Source organism: Podarcis erhardii, assembly GCF_964252035.2.
Source record: "Podarcis erhardii genome assembly, chromosome: 12".
NCBI lineage: Eukaryota > Metazoa > Chordata > Lepidosauria > Squamata > Lacertidae > Podarcis > Podarcis erhardii.
Window position 1 is genome coordinate 2,097,908 of NC_138513.1, and position 21,788 is coordinate 2,119,695.

Sequence of the window (21,788 nt, forward strand, 5' to 3'; positions counted from 1 at the left end):
AACGGAAGACCCTTTCGTCTAGCGAGTTTTCCGTCTTGCGAGGCATTCGTCTTGCGGGGCAGCACTGTAGATGAACGGTTTGCCAGAGCAGCAGTGGCTGCAGCTTCAGGGCCAGTGGCAGACCTTGGAATCTCAAATTTCATTGGTGCCCTTTGCAGCACCAAAATTCAGAACTCCTTCGCCTTCCATTCTGTGTAATAGTTGCGGCACCCCCCAAGGCTGTTCGCGCTCCCCTAAATCCACAGCAGTGTGTGCAACTTTTATTTTGGGGTGCGCTGGGCTGCAGCTCTGGGAGGAAAGAAAGCAAAAGAGCAAGGGAAGGAACAGAGGTAGCAGAGAGACAGAGAAATGGAGGAAGAGCTGCTGGAACAAGCAACGCTTTTGAAACGGTAATACCATTAATTGACTGTCTAGTTCACGCTGTTTTTACTTTAGCATCTCCTGCCGTAGGAGCCCTGTGCACTGTAGGCTACTCAAGGGAGCTGGGGGGAGGATTAACCTGCTGTATTCTGTTTGTCCCACTGCCCCAAGTTTGGCAGGGGCAAGAGACTACTTTGCAACGCTGGCCAGTGGAGGCCCGTTCAGGGCCTCAAAGCACCCCCCCCGGCACCCTTGCGCCCGCTGCTTCCTCTTGGGTCGTTGTCCGTGTCCACACCATGCCTCAGGTGGCCTTAGCTCTGCTGTGCCCTTTGGACTGTACAGCGGCAGCTGCTTTTGTACCAGATTGTGTTTTATAATGTGTACAGAGACAGACACATTAAACAGAACTAACTTAATGCCTCCTGTGTGTTTTGCGGAGTAGCAGGGAAAGGTAATCTACCCCAAAATCAGGATGACTACTGGGCATAGAAGCTTGTTTTGTGCGTGTTTTTTTTCCAAATCATTGTCGTTTGCACCGAACACAGGCTGTCTGCAAAACAAAGTGGTTGGGGGGAGCTGCTTCTACCCCACCTGTGAAGAACACACTACCCTCACCCCACAAAACTCACTTGCACTGCAGCAGAACACCATTCACATGAAGACCCCCAACTAAGCACTTTAAAGAAGTTGGCATGATCTATTGAGAAAACGGTTCTCTTTGTGTAGCTCACTTTAATGCAAACCTTATAAAAAGCAAGTGGTATACCTTGCATACAATTTTTGTGGGCAACTTAATTTTTTTAAAAAAACAAAACCAAACCAAAATAGATACGAGAGAAAAGGCATTGTTTTCTACTGCATGCTGCTAATGTATCTTAAGGCCCAGCAGCTGCTCAACCCCCACCCCCCCAAAACTTCTCAATCATAAAACACTTCTACAAATGAATTATCTTGGCGCCAAAAAGTTACACAACTCATTTTGCTGTATTTGGATACTTGCAAATTGAAATGCAGCCCCCTCTGCTGCTTTTGACAAAAATCTAACAGCGGATCCATCTGCAATGCTCCCGTTTATTTATTTATTTTAGTAGCAAAGAGCTGAAAAAAGTTGGTTCTAAATTACAGAGTAAGTCGAAACATGACGACAATGTTACATTTGTACAAAGCAAAAAAACAACAACCCAGAAACCCACCAAGACCTGGCCCCTCTCTCCCACCTTAGCCTTCCTGCCTTCATGAAGATCATCCTTTAAACTGAGGGAGCTGATGGAAAGAGCAAATGCTTAGGGGGGAAATGGACATTTAAGCATTCCCATTCATTTAATGATCTGCCTTCATATGGCCACAGTTGGGCGGCATTGTTAAGGAAGCACACCGCTGCAAGGACCCAAGTTGGCTCAGTTAACATACAGTCCTCCTTTACTGCCCATACCTCATAGTGCTGCAGGGTTACTCCTTATGTTTGATGCCATCGCCTGGCATTTGGGAACAGGAGGCAGAGCTCTTGCCCCTTTGTAAAAGACCATCAGGCACACTGATGATGATCCAAATTAACCACAGAAAGGGACTTCTGTGTTTTTGGTGAACTGTTTGGAACAGCTCAGTCTTGTCAATCACCACTTCAAGGCTGCTGGGTGACTTGACACGGCCTCTGAGCTAATTCCAAGACGGGGATCCCTAGCTGGAATGTAAGGGCAACAAAATGCAACCGGCTTGGCCAAACAAGAAACGGAAGGTGGAGCCGGCAAGACATGGGAGCGGCTTTGGAGGCTGCTGAGAAAGCACGTCTCCTGTACCTTTACCTAGCAGCTAAAAAGACTCTCCACGCACCTTTCATGCAAGCCGATCAAACGTAGCTGCTTGGTCCCAAATGGGCTCTTGCCAGCTCAAAGGGGGTTGGTTGGGTCTTGGATACCCCATTCAGAGTGGAAGTCAGTAGACGGGAGCAAAAGGGAGTCTTGCCAGAGGCAGTTTAAGGAGCAGAGGAGGACGTAGGAGGCCTAAAGTGCTACATCTCAAAGCCTTGGGAACACCAAGGGTGGCAGTGGGGGGTGGGGTTGAAGCCCTTTAGCTGAAGATGCCTGGAACTAATCCACCTAGGACAGGGTTACCTTGGCTGTGTTTCAAAACCTTCCTCTGGTCGGGAAAATCACCTCGGGGGGGGGGGCTTCTCCAGCTGGGTAACCACCTATGTCCGCAGTGAAAATTAAACCACACGTCCCGCTCTGTCCAAACCGCCTCCCGTGATTCCTGCCCCTCCAAAGGCCAACTTACAGATTCCGTCCTTCCCATGGCACTTGGAGGCAGGCACAAAGTGGAAGAAAGGAACAACCGGCTCAGAAAAACCCTCCTGCACGCCTCCAGCCGTTCAGATGCAGCCGATGGGAAACTGAAGTGGTGGGAGAGGGGGGGAAAAGGACGCGAGTCGAGTGGGCACTGCGTGGCTCCTGGCGCAGCAGGGGCTTCCTGGCTGTGGCCAGTCTCGAGCTGGAAAAGCTGCATGCTGAGGAGAGTGCGAACCAGCCACCTTTCCTCCCTCGCCCTCCCAAGTTTGTAGTCCTCAAAATGCATCGGTGGTGGCGTTAGCAGCAGCAGCAGCAGCAGCAGCAGAGTCTCGGGTCGGTGTGATGCCCTCCTTCCTCTCATGTCTTGTTGAGTGTCCACAGCGGGTCCAGCATGCTGAGGGGGTCGTCGCTGGGGCGGGTGCCGCGAAGGCCTTCCCCGTTCTGGGGCTGGAGGAAGCTCTGCTTGCTGACCTTGTGCCTGCCCTTAAGGCTGCTGTCCAGCGTGAAGGCCTCGGGGGTCAGCGAGGCCAGGAGCTCCAGGGACGAGGACGACGGGGCCAGAGCGGCGGAGGACGGCTCTGCGCCAGGAGGCGCCGGCGGGACTTCGCTCTCTTCCTGACTCTCCTCTTCCAGATGGTTGCTGTTCTCGGCCGCGCAGCATCCAGCGGCCTCGGGCGCCGCTGGGGCAGGGGTGGCTGGCGGGGAGAGCGCGGGGGCCGGTTCTGTGCTGGCAACGGGGCAGCCGAGATCTGCAAAGGCGGTCTGAGGGGGGCCGGCAGGGGGTGCTGGGACGGCCAAGGGCAGGGGCTCCAGCTGCTGCCCATTGGCGGACGAGGGCTCTGCCCCTCCCAAGGGAGGTCTGATGCTGAGCTTGGCGATGGTGGCCTGGATGGAGCTGATGGGCATGTCGGCACCCAGGACCAGATCCTGGGGGTCCTGGTGGATATAGGGCTTAGAGGGAAAGGAAGAGCAGCTTAGTGGGTGCAGCAAACATCCCTTCACAAGGCCCTGTGGGAAGGGGGTGATCTTTACGCCTTTATATCTGTTGGGAGATGCCCAAAGATTACGTTTCCCATTTTTAAACAGAAATTCCCTTATTCCGAATAGGATTCTTCGCAAGAAAAGGGAAAAGTTGACAGCTATGGCCCAGAGTGCTTGGGGCAACCCAGTCCGAGGGGCGGGGGTGCAACTAATAAAATTATTATTATTCACCTGTCTTTCACCCTAAGGTCCCAGGGGAGGTTATGGAGACTTAAAATACAGTAGGATCACAACGCTGATTTTGCTTGCATGATAGCAGCTTCATGCAGATCGCCAATAAATAATATTATTTATTAAATGTGTACACTGCCCTACATCTGTAGATCTCAGGGCAGTTCACAATATAAAAATTACAATAAAAACCCACAAAATGCATAATAAAAATATGAACAGAACAAACCAAAAATCCCTCTCCCGCAGCACGTTTTAAAAAGGCATTGTATATCAATCGGCCAAATGCCTCATTGGAGAGGAAATAAATGGGGAGAGGACAGCCTTTCTTACTGAGCTCTGGAGGAGCTTGCAAGGGGACTCAAGAGCCTGGAAGCTCTGCGGAGGGTTTTCTCACTGCAGAAAGTGCTTTTAAGCTCTCAGCCTTTGCATCATTCTGACAGTGCAAGTTTGCCTTTACACCCAACTTCTGGGCACGTAGCCCTCACACAAGCTACATTCACGCTGTGCATTAAAAATGCACAAAATATAAAGTAACAAAAGTGAATGCAATGACTGGTAACTGGGGGCGGCCACCGAGACCACATAACACCGGTCTTGAAAGACCTACATTGGCTCCCAGTACGTTTCCGAGCACAATTCAAAGTGTTGGTGCTGACCTTTAAAGCCCTAAACGGCCTCGGTCCAGTATACCTGAAGGAGAGTCTCCACCCCCATCGTTCAGCCTGGACACTGAGGTCCAGCACTGAGGGCCTTCTGGTGGTTCTGTCACTGTGAGAAGCCAAGTTACTGGGAACCAGGCAGAGGGCTTTCTTGGTAGTGGCACCCGCCCTGTGGAACTCCCTCCTACCAGATGTCAAAGAGAAAAACCTGACATTTAAGAAGACATCTGAAGGCAGCCCTGTTCAGGGAAGTTTTTAATGTGTGACATTTTAATGTATTCTTAATCTTTGTTGGAAGCTGCCCAGAGTGGCTGGGGAAACCCAGACAGATGGACGGGGTACAAATAAGAAATTATTATTATTTCCAGTCTGTCTTCTAAAAAGAGATGCCATTTCTCGTGTCACGGGATGCATTTGGTAAGACAGCCTCTCCCACCATTTAAAAGTCCCAACCATTGACCAAATGTGGGCTTTCAAAACGGCAGAGAGGGCTGCTGCTGCACCTCCTTGCCAGGATTAAGCCAAGTGCAGCTGAGCCCAAGTGAGATTTTTCTGAGAGAGAGCACTATGCCCAAGTCATCCCCGATACAGGAGAGACAGCTGCGAGGGCACAGGAGCAAAGGAACGGCGCTCTGCACATGGCTAGAAACCTCTTTAAACGTTCTCCAATGACATTTTGCCACCCCACTCCTGTTTCTCTGCTAGCGGAAGGACTCTCCACCCACGCCTGCCCTCGGATGCACCTTACCTTCTGGGCAGCGCTGCTGGCAGGCTTGCTGGCGGAGGGCGCCGTGACCCCGTGTCTCTGCAGCACCTGCTTGGCATGCTTCAGGAGAGACTCGTAGCAGAACTTGAGGTGGAGCTGGAAGAGGAGGAGCAGCCAGGATTGAGGGCCAGACAATTCACCTAAATGCATTTGGATCCCGCCTTTTTCTCAAGGCGGCTTACGGCACTCGGAAAAAGCCTCAATGCAAGGGGTTGGGCTGGATGACCCTTTGGGTCCCTGGTCTGATGCTACCGTTTCCCGATTCCATGAGAAACATCATTGTAAAATGCAAAACCAGTTAAAAAGAGTGGTTTAACGAACAATACAACACATTCAGAGCCAGCAGTTGAGAGACCAATTGCAGGCCGGTTGTCAACATGGTCCGCGCTTGTTTTTGAAGGTCTGTCTAAATAGGGAGGTCTTAAACCTACTGGGCACGGGTGGTGCTGTGAGTTAAACCACAAAGCCTAGGACTTGCCAATCAGAAGGTCGGCGGTTCGAATCCCCGCGACGGGGTGAGCTCCCGTTGCTCGGTCCCTGCTCCTGCCAACGTAGCAATTCAAAAGCACGTCAAAGTGCAAGTAGATAAATAGGTACCACTCCGGCGGGAAGGGAAACGGCGTTTCCGTGCGCTGCTCTGGTTCGCCAGAAGCGGCTTAGTCATGCTGGCCACATGACCCGGAAGCTGTATGCCGGTTCCCTCGGCCAATAAAGCGAGATGAGCGCCACAACCCCAGAGTTGTCCGTGACTGGACCTAACGGTCAGGGGTCCCTTTACCTTTACCTTTATAGCACAATAAAACACATTCAGAGCCAGCAATTGAGAGACCAATTGCAGGCCAGTTGTCTAGATGGTCCACACTTGTTTTGGAAGGTCTTTCTAAATAGGGAGGTCTTAAACCTACTTGGGGGAAAGATCACAAGGAGGGAGCCAGTCAGAGCTCTCTTGGGAGGGAATTGCCAATATGGGAACGGCCACAGAAAAGGCTCCCTCTCGTGTTAGCAAGCGACCGGGCCTCAAACGTCAATGCGACTAGGACAAGGTTCACATCCAAGGGTCTTAGCACCCAGCCAAGATCTTTTAGGTGACCCAAGGCTCATGGGCGCCACCCACTGCAGCTCCACCCGCACCCCACGCCCCCTACCTTCTCCTGAAGCATGTGCTTCCTCTGCTGGCGGATCTTCTTCACCAGCTGGGGCAAGTCCGGGATGCTGTTGCCGGCCTCCACTTCCTGCATGGCGGCGTACAAGAGGCAGAAGGCGCCGGTGCGGCCCACGCCAGAGCTGTGGGGGATGGAGAAGATGAACAAGGTGCAGAAGATGAACAGAAGATGAACAAGTCCAGGAACAGCTACAGACCCAAGTTTGAGAAACTCTGGACTTTCTCCATGCAGGGCATAATTTTTACAAACGTCTTACCGTGTTGCCTCTTACTTGCCTTTCCTCTACAACAGCCTTTCTCAGCCATGTTGTTGAACTACAACTCCCATCACCCCTAGCTAGCAAGGCCAGAGCTCAGGGATGATGGGAGTTGTAGTCCAACAACATCTGGGGACCCGCAGGTTGAGAACCGCTGCTCTAGAAAGTCCCACGAGCTGCAATTGTTCCTCTAGTCCCTTGATCGTTTTGCTCACCCTTTTCTGAAACCTTTTCCAACCGTACAATATCCTTTTCGATACAGTGGTACCTCGGGTTACATATGCTTCAGGTTACAGACTCTGCTAACCCAGAAATAGTGCTTCAGGTTAAGAACTTTGCTTCAGGTTGAGAACAGAAATCGTGCTCCGGCGGCGCAGCAGCAGCAGGAGACCCCATTAGCTAAAGTGGTGCTTCAGGTTAAGAACAGTTTCAGGTTAAGTACAGACCTTGGGAACGAATTAAGTACTTAACCTGAAGTACCACTGTACTGCTTTTTAAGGCACTCCGGTTCCAATTACCAGGTGCCAGGGCACAGGCAACAGTACAGAGCCACTGGCAACGAAGCCATCGTGGCAGAGGGGCCCCACAGCTGCCACTTTTGGGATCAGCGGGTTATTGGTCTGACGCACTGCAAGGCTCTGAGTCTGCTTTCCAAGTCTGGCTGTTACTCACCTGCAATGGACGACGATGGGGGTGTGGAGCGGCCGCTGGTGGAGGTAATGGCTGTGCACCTCCTGAATGAAGCGAAGGAGGTCCCCTTTGCTGTCCGGGAGGCCACTGAAGGAAGGAAGGGGAAGGAAGGAGAGGGAGGGAGGGAGGGAGGGAGGGAGGGAGGGAGGGAGGGAAAGAGAAAGAATATGAAGCAAGCATCTTTGCAAAAAGGATTTTTCTGCCGCTTGCCAGCTCCCCCGCCACCCTCCTGGATGATCCCTGTTCCTCTAGTTTAGTCTTTCCTAAACTTGGGTCCCTGGCTGTCATTTGCAGGAGCCAGCCAGCAGTAAATCATGCCTTGCAAGTTGGAGTTAACGTTTTATTAGCAAAAACAGGACCTGCACAGGAGCACCAGGCCTAATGAGTAAATGGAAAGCTGAAACAATCCCTTCCAAGAATGATTGGATATGTAAAATGAGTGAATATGTACCGTTGGCAAAACTAACAGCAGACATAAGATTACAGGTCAAACCAAAAATTAAAACTAGAATGGCAATGCTTTGAAGAACACATGGAAAAACACTGTTCAAAAAAGAATATGTTGATATGCATAGATTAAGGTTGTAGAGTATACGAGAGGGAGATATTTGGAATTGGATATAAGAGGTGTACCATCTAAGGAATGCAATGCTAATATTTAATATAACACATAAAGAAATCGAGACACAGTGGAGGGGAGTCACGGGTAGGGTGTCATTTATGTACTGTCGAAAATTTCTGTATATTTTTGATTTACATCTGTTTATTTGTTTATTGTAGGTTTTCTGTTCCTTTTTTCCTTTGTATTCTTTTGTATTATCTAATAAAAAGGGGGGGGGGAGACCATCTCCAGTAGGTCTGGCCCCCATGAAGCAGTTGCAGAGACAGAAAATCCCCACCACAACATAGCTGCCAAAATCTCCTGCTCTCCAGGGCTGTTCCCAAGCAATCTGAGACTATGCCAGTGCACCTGGCCTTTGCTTCTCCCACTTTATGCCTCCCCTAGGCCTGGGAGACAAGCAGAGAAGGGGAGCTTGTCACAGCAGAAGTGGGAGACACCCGTGACTCTCCACCAGCCTGACTCATTTCTGCCTCTCTCTTCCCACCCTCCTGCTTCAGCTTCGGCCTCCAATTCTGGACTTCTCTCTCTCACAGACTCTCTCCGCTCACTATGCCCTGTTACATCTGAAGGCAGCCCTGTTTAGGGAAGCTTTTAATGTTTGATGTATTTTAATATTCTTTTGGAAGCCGCCCAGAGTGGCTGGGGAAGCCCAGCCAGATGGGCGGGGTATAAATAATATATTATTATTATTATTATTATTATTATTATTATTATTATTATTACCCCTTCAGCTTTTGGCACGGACCACTCATGGTCGTCCCGCCACCACTCCCTAGGCTCTGAGCCTCCCCAGCTGGTTCCTCCCACCATCCCCCTGTGTCCAACCAGTCCGTGACATTGTTGGACTACAACTCCCATCATCCCTGGCCCTGCTAGCTAGGGATGATGGGAGTCGTAGTCCAACAACAGCTGGCGACCCAAGTTTGAGAAGCACAGCTCTGGCTGGGCCAGGCAAGTGAGGCACAGCCAGGCCCACCCCTCAGCCTCAGCCTCTCCCCACCGCCCTCCTCGCGTGGGACAAAATTCACATACAGCTCTGGCCAGGAGGAGAACTGGAGGTGGATAACGGTGCGCTTCAAGCTTTGGTCTCGGAACTGCAGCGTGATCATGCGTTCCACGTGCGTCGGGGTAGCTTTCACGCTGGTGAGGACCAGGGTGAGGAGGCCGTGGACCATGGGCTGGCCCCGCTCCGTGGGGAAGTAGCGGACAACCTTTTGCTGCAGGAGAGAAAGAGAAACGGGGGGATGTCAGGAGGAGAAAAGGAGGACCAAGGCAGAGGACCTCCAGTGCCACCATTTTGGCCTTGCCCCCTCCCCATGGTTAGAAGGCAGCAGGGGAGGGGAAAGCCCCCCCGCCAACGCACTGCAAGCCTGAGATCCTGGGGATCTGCTATCAGTTAGAGAAAACAACTTCGGCTCCCCAAACTTTTTGTTTCTTGGTTCCATGAACTAGTCTGCCTGCCCTCCGCTACAAAAAGCATCGTTAAAATTAATTGCACGCCTATTCAAAATCCAATTAAAACTATTTCAAAAAACCTGAATGAACTTGATCCTGGGATAGCAGCTGTTCCAAGGTCATTTACGGGGGGGGGGGCGTTAATCTCCCCAACAGCCGCGGTCTAGGATCCTGCTGTTGGGGTTATGGTGAAGCCACATTTATTTCATTTATTAAATTTGTATAGCACCCTACACCTGTAGATCTCAAGGCGGCTCACAACCTAGAATCATAGAATCATAGAGTTGGAAGAGACCACCAGGGCCATCGAGTCCAACCCCCTGCCAAGCAGGAAACACCATCAGAGCACTCCTGACATATGGTTGTCAAGCCTCTGCTTAAAGACCTCCAAAGAAGGAGACTCCACCACACTCCTTGGCAGCAAATTCCACTGTCGAACAGCTCTTACTGTCAGGAAGTTCTTCCTAATGTTTAGGTGGAATCTTCTTTCTACAACCTAAAACTACAACGTTCAATGTTCGATGAACCGCAGTTAAGCAAAAGCCAAATCGCCTCAAATTCTTCCAGCTGTGCGCCCCTCAAGGTCAACTGTGGTTAATTTACATCAGGCACCAGGTATTATTTTAGGCACTCCCATCCTTTTTTTACTTCACTTTTTGTTTTTTGTCTTATTATGTCTGTCAATTAGGCTAATTCCATTATTATTCTCATCATCATCAACATCATCGTACACTCCACTTGTGACAAATCCTTGTTCCCCCCTTCCTCCTTACTTTCTCGATCTCCTGCTCAGAAACCAGCATGACAACGACGGACACTTTCTGCTCGTAGATCATGAGCCAGAAGTCAGAGGCCGTGCCCACCAGGGGGGCCTGCGTGGCGATGATGGTGGGGCAGTAGGAGGAGAGGTCTTCGACGCGGCTGGCGTTGATGTAGTCGTCCTTGCCCGACTGCAGGACGATGCGGTTCTTGTCGTAGGGCATGATGTCCTGGTGGCGGTTCTTCATGGAGTAGCAGCGGGCGATGGCGATGGACAGCTGGCGGGCGTCTTTCTCCTGGGCGTCCTGCAGCTCCTTCCAGACGCCGTCCAGCTCGCTGGCGCTCCCCGAGGAAGGGCCCGGCTTCTCCAGGCCGCCCACCACGTCCTGGAAGCGCTCCAGCTCCGACAGGAGCCGCCGGATGTGTTCGGGCTTCTCGTAGGGGTCCTTCTCGATCAGCTGCACGGCTTTCGGCTTCAGCCCGTCCTTGGCGTCGGCCTTGGTGGGCTGCAGGAGGGGCTGCCCCACCGAGGCCTTGGCACCCCCGTGCTGGCTCTCGGGGCTGGAGGACAGGAGGTCGTCGGTGGACGAGTTCTGACGGGGGAAGCGGGAGGCGTCGGAGGGGCCCTGCGCCAATGGGGCAGCCCCGCCGGGCGCCAGGGAGGAGGGGGGCAGCTGCGGGAGAGGCCCCGAGGGGGGCAGGAGAGAGGGAGCCGGAAGAGTGAGGGAAGGCTGCGGCGAGGGCGCCGGCGAGGGCAAAGCAGTGCCCGGCACCACTGCCGCGCCTGGCAACTGAGCCAGGGCAGGGCTGGGTGCGGGAGGGACGTGGTGAGGGAGGGCCTGGCTGACGGGCTGGGGCTGTCCTCCCAGGGGCATAGGGGCACCTGGAGGGATCTGGGGAGTCCCAGGGCCCAGGGGCGCCGGGCCGGCACCAAAGGCGACCTGGGCCGGCGATCCGGCGGGCAAGGGCTGGATGGAAGCGAGCGACGGGCGAAGGGGCAGCTGCTGCTGCTGTTGCTGCTGCTGCCCGGGCCCCATCATGCCCATGGAAATGTTGGGGCCGTGTGACACGGCCGTGGGGTAGGTCAAGGAGTGGGGAGGCAGGGCGTGGCCCCGAGGCAGCTTGTCGTGGGGCGGCCCAAGCTGGTAGTGTTGGGCTCCCAGTTGGACGGGGTGGCCCTGTCCGAGGACGGCTTGTGGGGCGCAGACCTGAGCCGGAAAGGGGTGCTGGAAGGGTGGCTGCTGCTGGGGCATTTGGGCCTGAGCCAGGAACTGGGGTGTGTACTGCTGAGGGGGCGAGCCGAGGGGCTGGGGGCGGACCTGCCGGTCCATCGGGGGCTGGAGGGGCCCATGGGGGGAGAAGCCCTGTGGAGGTTGAGCAGAGGAGTAAGGCGGCAGGACCTGCTGCATGAAAGGGGGCCCGCAAGGCTGCGGGTAGGGGAACTGAGCGTTGGGGGTCCCTTGAGGTCCTGCGAAGCCACCCTGGGCAGGAGGAGGAGGCCCTGCCCACTGGGGGAGCGGTCCGGCCATGCCCCTGGGGGCCGCGCAGCTCGAGATGGGGGCCTGGATGCTGTCGACGGTGGTGGTGGCCGGCCGGACCCCCGGCGGGAAGCTGCCGACGCCATACTGGTGTGGGGAGGGAGCGGGGGGCCTAACTGCCAGAGGGGTGGAGTGGCTGGCCGGGAAGGCCCCGCTGTTGGGGGCCAGCTGCCCCATGCCATAAACCATGCCCCCTGGGGGAGCGGAGATGGGCATGGGGAGGTGCTGCGGAGAGGTGTGCTGAGGTGGCAGAGCGTAGGCGGGCTGTGCAGCTGGGCCCCGCAGGATGCTGGCGCTGGGTGGGTAGGCGGCTGAGGAGGGGGCGGAGCTCATCGGTGGCGGGGCTGCCTGGGGGGCAGAAGGCGGCATCTGGTGGGAGGCCGGCGGGTAAGGGGTTTGTGCGGAGCTGGCCGGGACTCTGGGTGGCGGGTAGTGCCTGTGGGGGGCACCTCGGGCCGCAATCTGGCCCGGGCCAAAGGGAAGCCTGGCCTGGCCCGGCTGGGGGGCAGAGAAAGCTTCCTGGCCAGGGGCCACTCGCAGGCCAGCATGGGGGAAGGCAGGGTCCAGACCCAGGGCGGCCAAGGCGTCTGGCGGCAGCTGCGCCAGGTGAGCCCCTAGCACCTCAGGGGGCAGGCTGCGGAGCTCCTCCGGGAGGTCGGCCAGGGAGAGGGAGCCGAGGGGCAGGGGGTCGGGCAGCTCTAGGTCAGAGGTCTTCTTCTGGAGCGCCGGCTTGGGGGTGGTGGGCCTGGCAGGAGGCCTCTTCTTCAGTTCCCTGCCAAGGCAAGGCCACAGAGAAGCCGCGTGAGCAGGGCACCCACTCCCAGCACCCCCTTGCCCCCAGAGGGTCCCCGTACAGGGACTACTGTAATTCGCTCTACCCGGGGCTGCCCTTGAAGCTGTCCCAGAAACTCCAGTGGGTGCAGAATGCTGCAGAGAGGGTCCTCAGGGGGTCTCTGCCATGGGAGCATATTCACCCAGTGCTCTACCAGTTGCACTGGCTCCCGGTAGAGTACAGGGTCAGGTTCAAGGGGCTGGTCTTGACCTTTAAAGCCCTTTGTGGCTTAGGGCCCTCGTATTTACGGGACCGCCTCTCCTGGTCTGCCCCGCAGAGGACCTTAAGGTCCATGAATAACCATAGTTTAGAGGTCCCAGGCCCTAAGGAAGTCAGACTATTCTCCACCAGGGCCAGGGCCTTCTCAGTGATGGCTTTGACCTGTTGGAATGCTCTGTCCCATGAGACTAGGGCCCTTCAGGATTTAACCTCCTTCCGTCGGTCCTGTAAGACAGAGCTATTCCGCCTGGCCTTTAATTTGAATTCAGCCTGATCTTTTATTTCCCTTCTCTTCCCTTCCCCTCCCCTTTTATGAAGATCACCCACTCTGAGACCCCACAGCTAATTCTCCCCTGGCCTCCTCGCTGGCCCAAGTAGGAGCAATTCAGCCAGCTAGCTCTGGGGATTATCTAATGCTTATTAGATGGATTTCCCCTAAATTGATTTCTGAACTTTGAATTTTGTTATCCATGTTTTTATACTGTATTTTATGCTGCTTTTATAATTAAGTGTTTTCAAGTGTTTAAAATTCATTGTTAGCCATCCTGAGCCCGGTTTATAAACCGGGAAGGGTGGGGTATAAATAAATAAATAAAAATATTATTATTAAAACCCCAGGTGTCTGTATATATATTTTAAAAATCCTGGTGTTCTGATGATCGCCTAAACCAGCCTTTCTCAATCTTGTGTCCCTGGATAGTGTTGGAATACAATTCCCATCAACTTTGGAACTCCCTGCCACAGGAGGCAGCGATGGCCACGAAGCTGGATGGCTTTAAAGGAAGGAGGGACAAATTCACAGAGGAGAAGGCCAACAATGGCTACTAGCCAGGATGTCTCTGCTCTGCCTGCACAGTTGGAGGCAGTGATGCTTCTGAATACCAGTTTTAGGGCCATTGCGGAAAAGCAGAGCAGAAACCTGTGCTCTTGCAGATACCCACCCACTTGCACCCGGAGCCAAGCCACCTTACCTCTCTAGGAGCTGCTGCCTGGCCACCTCAGCTCCCTTGCAGGCAGTCCGGGATTTCTCCAGCAGTTTGCCGACTTTGCTCTCCAAGTCGGCGTAGAAATCCTTCCCTTCCTGGGATTTCTTCATCAGGTCCTCGTAAGCCTCATAGGAAGCCACCAGTGTCTGCAAAGAGGTGTTCCACCTGGAGGGACGGCAGGAAAGAAGGGTCAGGATTAGGAAGAGGGGCGTATGCAGGACCACCCAGAAAGCGCGCAGAACCAGGAGAGGCATTCACACATGCCTGGGCACAAGGACTGAGCTGTACCCACCCAGGAAGAATGGCAGATGAAGGTGATGGACTATATGGAACTGGCGGAAATGACTGGCAGAATCTGAGACCAGGGAGAAGAGTCGGTGGAGGAAGATTAGAGGAAATTTAAAGACTATTTACAGAAACACTGTAAAATTAATATCTGTTAGAAGGATGTTGGAATAGTATTATATGATTTTAGCAGGAAGGATATAAAGGATTTGGGAATAACTGACTGTTAATTGGTGAAAGGAGGAAAAGTAAAGCTACATTATATTAAGACAATTTACAGGACAAAAATTTTAAAAGAGGGAAAGGATTTGCTGAAATAGATAATAGACCTAGAATACAAAAAAGGGAGGTGTGAGGAGGTCAAGGAAATAAGCTAATGAAAGAATGGTAATGAGGAGATCTGATGCATTTTCTTTTTTGCGTTTTTGTTTCTGTTTAATGGGCTTTATTTCTCTGTTGTTGTTTTTTCCCCCCTCTTTTTTATATTGTGGTGTGTTGTTTTGTTTTTGTTTAATGTGGTATGTTTATTTTTTCTTTCTGTAATTGTTGAAACTTTTTTTATGTTTATTGAGCTTTTAAAAAATATCTTAAACAGAGGAGAGAATAACAATACACACTTTAACAAAAAAGAAAGAAAAAAAGAGAAAAAAGACAACTTCAAGAAAGAATAAGAGAAACGAAACAAAAAAGCGAAAAGGTAAAAAAGAAGAAAACAGAAAAGAACAAAATCAGTATTACCATGATACAACAAACAAGGTTACAAGCACTAGACCTCCGTCCAACTCGGTTTAGGTTAGGTATTCTTATAATCTTTCTGCAGTTGTAGTTATAGTAATTCTATACATTGCAGGTGTTAAATACCGTCTACTGTAATATTAATAGTTCCGAAATTGACTTCAATATAAGGTAGATATTTATTCCATTCGTTTTTTAGTTTTACATTATTTTGATGCCTAATTCTTTGTGTCAATCTCGCTAGCTCAATATATTGAAACAGTCTCATTTGCCATTCTCTGACCGTGGGGATGTTGGGAGCTTTCCAGTTTTGCGCTATTGAGATCCTAGCCGCCACCGTGGCATACTGGAAAAATGTTTGATCTTCACTTTTAATCTCCTCTCCAATCATGCCTAAGAGGAACGCCTCTGGTGTTTTAGGGAAATTATATTTCAGTATTTTCTTTAACTCCTCATAGATTTGTCCCCAGAATCTTTTCACCACGTCACAGGTCCACCACATATGGAAGAAGTTTCCTACCTTGGTTTTACACCTCCAGCAAGTGTTGTCTCCGGTTTTGTACATCTTCCCCAGTTTTGCCGGGGTGATGTACCAGCGATACATCATTTTTTCCAAATTTTCTCGGAGAGCCGCACATGCTGTGAACTTCATACCCTTCTTCCAAAGTTTCAGCCATCTGTCATATTCCAGATTATAACCAAGATCTCTATCCCACTTAACCATCACTCCTTTCACTTCTTCATCTTTAGTTTCCCAGTCCAGCAATTGTTTATACATTTTGGAAAGAAGTTTAGTATTACTTTCTAAAATTTCCACCTGGAATTTCGACTTTTTTTCGCTCATCCCTAATTTTTTATGTTCATACCACAGTGCGTTAATTTGGTGGAATTGTATCCATCCATTTAACTTATCCTTCACCTCCTCATATGGTCTAACCTTCCACCCTCCTTCTGTTTTAACTAGGAGATCTTTGTATGTCCATCTTTCACCTGTCAGGTTTAGTTTTTTTATTTTTATAATGTGTAATTGTTGAAACTTTAATAAATATTATCTACAAAAACAACAACAAGGGCTGAGCTGTACCAATCGACAAGTGTACACCCCTTTGCGTGTGTGCGCACATGCGCGCGCACACACACACACTCACACACTCACTTCTCAAGACAGGAACCCAAGCACTTTGCAATTTAATCCACTGTTCTCGTTGCACCTCCCTGCTGGCATCTAGCTGGCAGAACATCAAACTTTTGCCAGGCTGCCAAGCCTCCCACCAACCACTCCTCAGGTTTTGGACACCAGAAATCCAAAAACTGCTTCTCTTCCTCCCCCCGGCCCACTCACTTGTGTTCCACCTCTGCCAGGACCTTGCGCACGGCCGCATACTTGACGTTGGCGTCCGTCAGGGCTTTGAGGATGTTCTCCTGGGCGGTCAAGTTCTGTTCCAGGTAGACCTTGATCTGGTCGTACTTCTTCAGCTGCTCCTCGAAGAGTTTCTGGAGAGAGACGGAGGAGAAGTCAAGGCAAAGCTATGATAGGCTGGGGAGGAAGGAGAAGGGGATTCTGGGAATTGGTTGAGGCCGGGAGAGGAGGCCGGTGGGGTGCTTGAAATGCACACCAGAGCATCTTTTAGGCCTTTGGGTTATCGGAGGTGCGGAGAAAGGGCAACTCCAGGTAAGGCTGGGAGAAAACCCTGCCTCAATTCCTAGAGTGCCTGGAGGGTTCCTAGAGAAATTCAACACCCTCTTCTGCTTGGACTTTCATTCTGATGTGTGCAGAAAAGAAAAACAAGCCCCCAAACGTTGCCTTAGCTGCCTCTCCATGTGTTCTCTCTACTGAGGCAAGAGAGAGAAGTGCCAGGCTTTGTAGAAACTGGAGACGGATCTGTAAGAAAGACAGGGAAGAGGGAATTCGGAGACAGGCCTGGGCCTTCACCAGAAAGGTTGCTCCGGCTGCATTTCACTACTCTGAACATAACAGAGCCTGCCGGATCAGGCCAGCGGCCAACCAGATGTCTTTTCTAGTAAACCTGCAAGTGGCATCTGAGCACCAGAGCCCTCTCTCCCCTCCTGCATTTTCCAGCAAGGAACGCTCTTGTCTCATGAGACCAGGGCCCTGCAGGAGCTGATTCCTTTCCGTAGGGCCTGTAAGACAGAGTTGTTCTGCCTGGCCTTTTGGCTTGGAATCAACTTGATCCCCTCTTTCCTTTCTTCTTCTGTGATGGAACGCCTATTTGGGGACTTCCCTGGCTTTTTTCTGGCCCATGTAGGACCAGTCTGGATAGTTGGCCTTGGTGAAGATTTGACGTTTTCATCCCCCAAGTTTTTGATTTGAGTTTCTACTGAAATGAGGCTGCATTTTAATGTTGTATTTTAATCTTGTTTTTATACATGGTGCTAGCCACCCTGAGCCCGGTCTTGGCTGGGGAGGGCGGGGTATAAATTATTATTATTATTATTATTATTATTATTATTATTATTATTATTACCATTGCTTTTCTTGGGAGAAAAGCAATGACAAACCTAGACAGCACCTTAAAAAGTAGAGATATCACCTTGCCAACAAAGGTCCGTATAGTAAAAGCTATGGTTTTCCCAGTAGTGATGTATGGAAGTGAAAGCTGGACCATAAAGAAGGCTGATCGCCGAAGAATGGATGCTTTTGAATTCTGGTGCTGGAGGAGACTCTTGAGAGTCCCATGGACTGCAAGAAGGTCAAACCTCTCCATTCTGAAGGAAATCAGCCTTGAGTGCTCACGGGAAGGACAGATCATGAAGCTGAGGCTCCAAGACTTTGGCCACCTCATGAGAAGAGAAGACTCCCTGGAAAAGACCCTGATGTTGGGAACGATGGAGGGCACAAGGAGAAGGGGACGACAGAGGACGAGATGGTTGGACAGTGTTCTCGAAGCTACCAGCATGAGTTTGACCAAACTGCGGAAGGCAGTGGAAGACAGGAGTGCCTGGCGTGCTCTGGTCCAGGGGGTCACGAAGAGTCGGACACGACTAAACAACAACATGACGACCATGGAGGCAGAGAACAACTGACAACAGCCAACAGCCCTCTCCTTTGTGATTTTGACTAATCCTCCTTGAACGTCATGCAGTTCGTGGCCACAACTACATAACTTGCCCGTCTATTTCCCGGCGGGCTCTTATATTCTTATGATTCTCTTTCCCATCAGCTTCAGGAGGAACTGGGTGGCAATGGGGGTGCAGAAGGGCCGACTGGACACCCTGCTTCCCTCCCTCCCAGCCGCCCACCTTCATCTCAGACCGGTCTGTCGTCACCAGCGAGGTGGTGATGTCATCCTTCTGGATCATTTCGCGCAGCTGCTGCTCCAGGGAGACCCGCTGGTCCTTCATCTCCTGCACTTTGGCCAGGATCCTCTTCAGGGTCTGCATTGCCTGCTGGTCGTCTAGGGAGGAAAGAGGCAGACAGGGGCTGATGGGATTTGTAGTCCAAAAGACATATCCAGGGCAGCAGGTTGGCAAAGACCGGTTTTATTTATTTTATTTTTTTAAAGTGCAGGATTTCAATTACTGCTCCAGGATTAATTCTGCCATCTATCTAGATTACACAAAATGGACGTGTTCCCATACAGTGGTGCCCCGCAAGACGAATGCCTCGCAAGACAGAAAACCCGCTAGACGAAAGGGTTTTCCGTTTTGGAGGCGCTTCGCAAAACAAATTTCCTATGGGCTTGCTTCGCATGACAAAAATGTCTTGCGAGTTCCTGCGGTCCCCCCCCTTTTCTAAGCCGCTAAGCTGCTTATCAGCTGATCCGCTAAGCTGCTTATCAGCTGATCCGCTAAGCTGCTTATCAGCTGATCCGCTAAGCCGCTTATCAGCTGATCCGCTAAGCCGCTTATCAGCTGATCCGCTAAGCCGCTTATCAGCTGATCCGCTAAGCCGCTAATAGCGCTAATCCGCTAATGGGCTTGCTTCACAAGACAAAAAAACCGCAAGACGAAGAGACTCGCGGAACGGATTCTTTTCGTCTTGCGAGGCACCACTGTACTCTGGTCTGCATTTTTAAAAACAGGCATTGAATAATTCCTTCTACCCAAAGGGTGGCCCCAGAGTCCCATGGCCTACAACCGGTGAGCTGGGACCCACAACTGGGTGACAACCTGATCTCAGGTGTGTGACAACAGCAGCACTATCATCAGGGTAAAAAGAGAGATAAAAACTTTGAGAAGCAGGTTCCCCCAAATGTATGTTTGGGTTGCAGGAGGATCGTGGATCTGAAACGGCTGAAGGAAACTGCTCTAGAAATCAGTCTCTGCAGATCCTGAAACATCACCCCAAGCTGCCATGAAGTTCACCGCTTGGCCCTGTAGACCTGAAGGAGCGTCTCCACCCCCATCGTCCAGCCCAGACCCTGAGGTCCAGCTCCAAGGGCCTTCTGGAAGTTCCCTCCCTGCGAGAAATGAGGTTACAGGGAACCAGGCAGAGGGCCTTCTCGGTGGTGACGCCCGCCCTGTGGAACGCCCTCCCATCAGATGTCAAGGAGATAAACAACTATCTGACATTTAGAAGACATCTAAAGGCAGCCCTGTATCGGGAGTTTTTTAATGCCTGATGTTTTTTAATGCCTGATGGCAGCACATTAACATAAAATGAAATAATGAAATGAAATGAAATAATTGTAAAGGTGGTTGTGAGGATAAAATGGAGAATCATACACACCACCTTGAACTCCTTGGAGGAAAGACAGGACATATATGTAATAACGGTCATTATATAGGTAAAGGTAAAGGACCCCTGGATTTTTAAGTCCAGTCAAAGGCGACTCTGGGGTTGCGGCGCTCATCTCGCTTTCAGGCCAAGGGAGCCGGCGTTTGTCCACAGACAGCTTTCCAGCTCATGTGGCCAGCAGGACTAAACCGCTTCTGGCGCAACGGAACACCGTGATGGAAACCGAGCGCACGGAAATGCCGTTTACCCTCCCGCCACATTGGTACTTATTTATCTACTTGCACCGGCATGCTTTTGAACTGCTAGGTTGGCAGGAACAGGGACCGAGCAATGGGAGCTCACCCCGTCGCGGGGATTCGAACTGCCGACCTTCCGATTGGCGATCCCAAGAGTCTCAGTGGTTTAGACCACAGCGCCACCCGCATCCCAGGTCTTTACATAGCTCTGCTTAGCCGGGGAGGGGAATGCAGCAGGGGCTTCCCCCATATTTCAGAGAATGTATAATCACACAATTGTAGAGTCGGGACCCCAAAGAGCCATTCAGACCAAACCCCTGCAATGCAGGAACCGCAGCTATAGAATCCATGATTCGCGGCGCCCGTGGGCTCGACCGGCAGGAAGCCGTAACAGAGCAGAGACGGCGGCAACCGCCTTCCTTGTCCTTCTCACCTTCTGTCAGGCTGGGGGTGGGCAAGGCGGCCCTCACTTGGTCCAGGGGGCCGCTGAGCAGCCGCAGGTTGCTGATGTGCAGGTTCATGGCCTTGTGGAGCTCCGTGTTGGTGAAGCTGGCCTTCTCATGCACCTCCATATACTTGGCCCACTCCTTGGCCACATCCGCCAGCCCGGAGGAGGGCGGGGTGGGAGGGGAGCCCTGCTGCGGGGGCAGTTTTCCCCCCAGCGCCTCCTTCAGCTTCTGTTCCTGGGCCTCGTCCTCATCCAGAAGGTCCTTGATCTCCTTCAGAGATGCTTCGACGTCCGTGAAAACGCCAGAGAGCACTGGAGGGGAGCAGAGGGAGAGATTTTGAGACGTCACAAGCAAGTCTCAAAATCACAAGCAAGTCTCCCCACGCTCCAAACTTTTAAGCCCCTGATCTCGGAGGCTTAAAGGGGGAACAGGACCTTTTCCAAGTCTCCCAATGCTTCCTTTTATATATATATATACAGTGGTACCTCGCAAGACAAATGCCTCGAAAGACGCAAAACTCGCAAAACGAAAGAGTAATTCGTTTTTTGAGCTGCTTCGCAAGACGGATTTCCCTATGGGCTTGCTTCGCAAGACGAAAACGTCTTGCAAGTTTGTTTCCTTTTTCTTAAAACCGTGCATTCACTTCGAGGAGCAACTCATAGCACGCGGTGTGGTAGCCTTTTTTGAGGTTTTTGAAGACTTTGGTGATTTTTGAAGCTTTTCCAAAGTCCGTGCTTCGCAAGACGAAAAAATCGCAAGACGAAAAAACTCGCGGAACGAATTAATTTCGTCTTGCGAGGCACCACTGTATATAATATGTATTAAGAATTTCAGCATAACCATTTATCAAAGACATATCATTCTCATTTCGCACCCCATTTTCCCCTCCCCCCTCCCCAAGAAAAGCCCACCCTCCCACCCCGGCCTGGACTGCCCTCAGCTCCTCTCTGTGTTTTTTCAGTATATGTTATTCTCTGCATATTGACAAAAGAACTGCGGCAAGGGAAAGTGATGGACTATGTGGAACTGGTGAAACTGACGCACAAACTCCGTGATAAGGGCCACTGTGACTTTAAAGGAGAATGGGAACCTTTTACCAAGTCCTTAAAGAAACAACAAAATGAACTGGGCTCCTTGGCAGCTTTTGAATAAACAAAAACAAATTTATTATTGGTGATATATAGACAGGTAATTTAAGGATCCCAATGCTTCCTTCTTAAGCCTACAAGACAGGGGACTTAAAGGAGAAGAGACTTGCAGGAGAACAGAAGAACAGTCTATTGGATCAGGCCATTGGACCATCTAGTCCACCATCCTGTTCTCACAGGGGCCAACATGATGCCTGTGGGAAACCAGCAAGCAGGATTCAAACACAGGAGCCCTCTCCCCTCCTGCTGTTTCCAGGAACTGGCTTTTGGAGGCATTGCTATCGGAGCAGAGCATAACTGGCATCGTTGCTAGTAGCTAATGATACCCCTTTACTCCCATGAATTTGAATCATCCTCTTTTAAAGCCATCTAGAATGGTGGTCGTCGCTGTCTCCTGTGGCAGGCAGTTCCACAGTTTAACTGCACTTCAG

General features: G+C 51.4%; 1 protein-coding gene across 1 annotated transcript in view; it reads right to left on the minus strand.

The window, feature by feature from the left end:
- Positions 1–1,072: 1,072 nt before the first annotated feature.
- PTPN23 (protein tyrosine phosphatase non-receptor type 23) overlaps positions 1,073–21,788 on the minus strand; it is a 54,142-nt gene continuing 33,426 nt past the window's right edge. The window contains exons 16-25 of the mRNA XM_081834173.1: positions 20,194–20,520; positions 18,087–18,241; positions 16,168–16,319; positions 13,791–13,970; positions 10,245–12,540; positions 9,049–9,233; positions 7,377–7,481; positions 6,431–6,569; positions 5,268–5,381; positions 1,073–3,596 (exon numbers count right to left, since the gene is read on the minus strand). Coding sequence (XP_081690299.1) covers positions 3,003–3,596; positions 5,268–5,381; positions 6,431–6,569; positions 7,377–7,481; positions 9,049–9,233; positions 10,245–12,540; positions 13,791–13,970; positions 16,168–16,319; positions 18,087–18,241; positions 20,194–20,520 — 4,247 coding nt within the window. The 3' untranslated portion in view covers positions 1,073–3,002. The remainder of the gene's footprint in view (positions 3,597–5,267; positions 5,382–6,430; positions 6,570–7,376; positions 7,482–9,048; positions 9,234–10,244; positions 12,541–13,790; positions 13,971–16,167; positions 16,320–18,086; positions 18,242–20,193; positions 20,521–21,788) is intronic.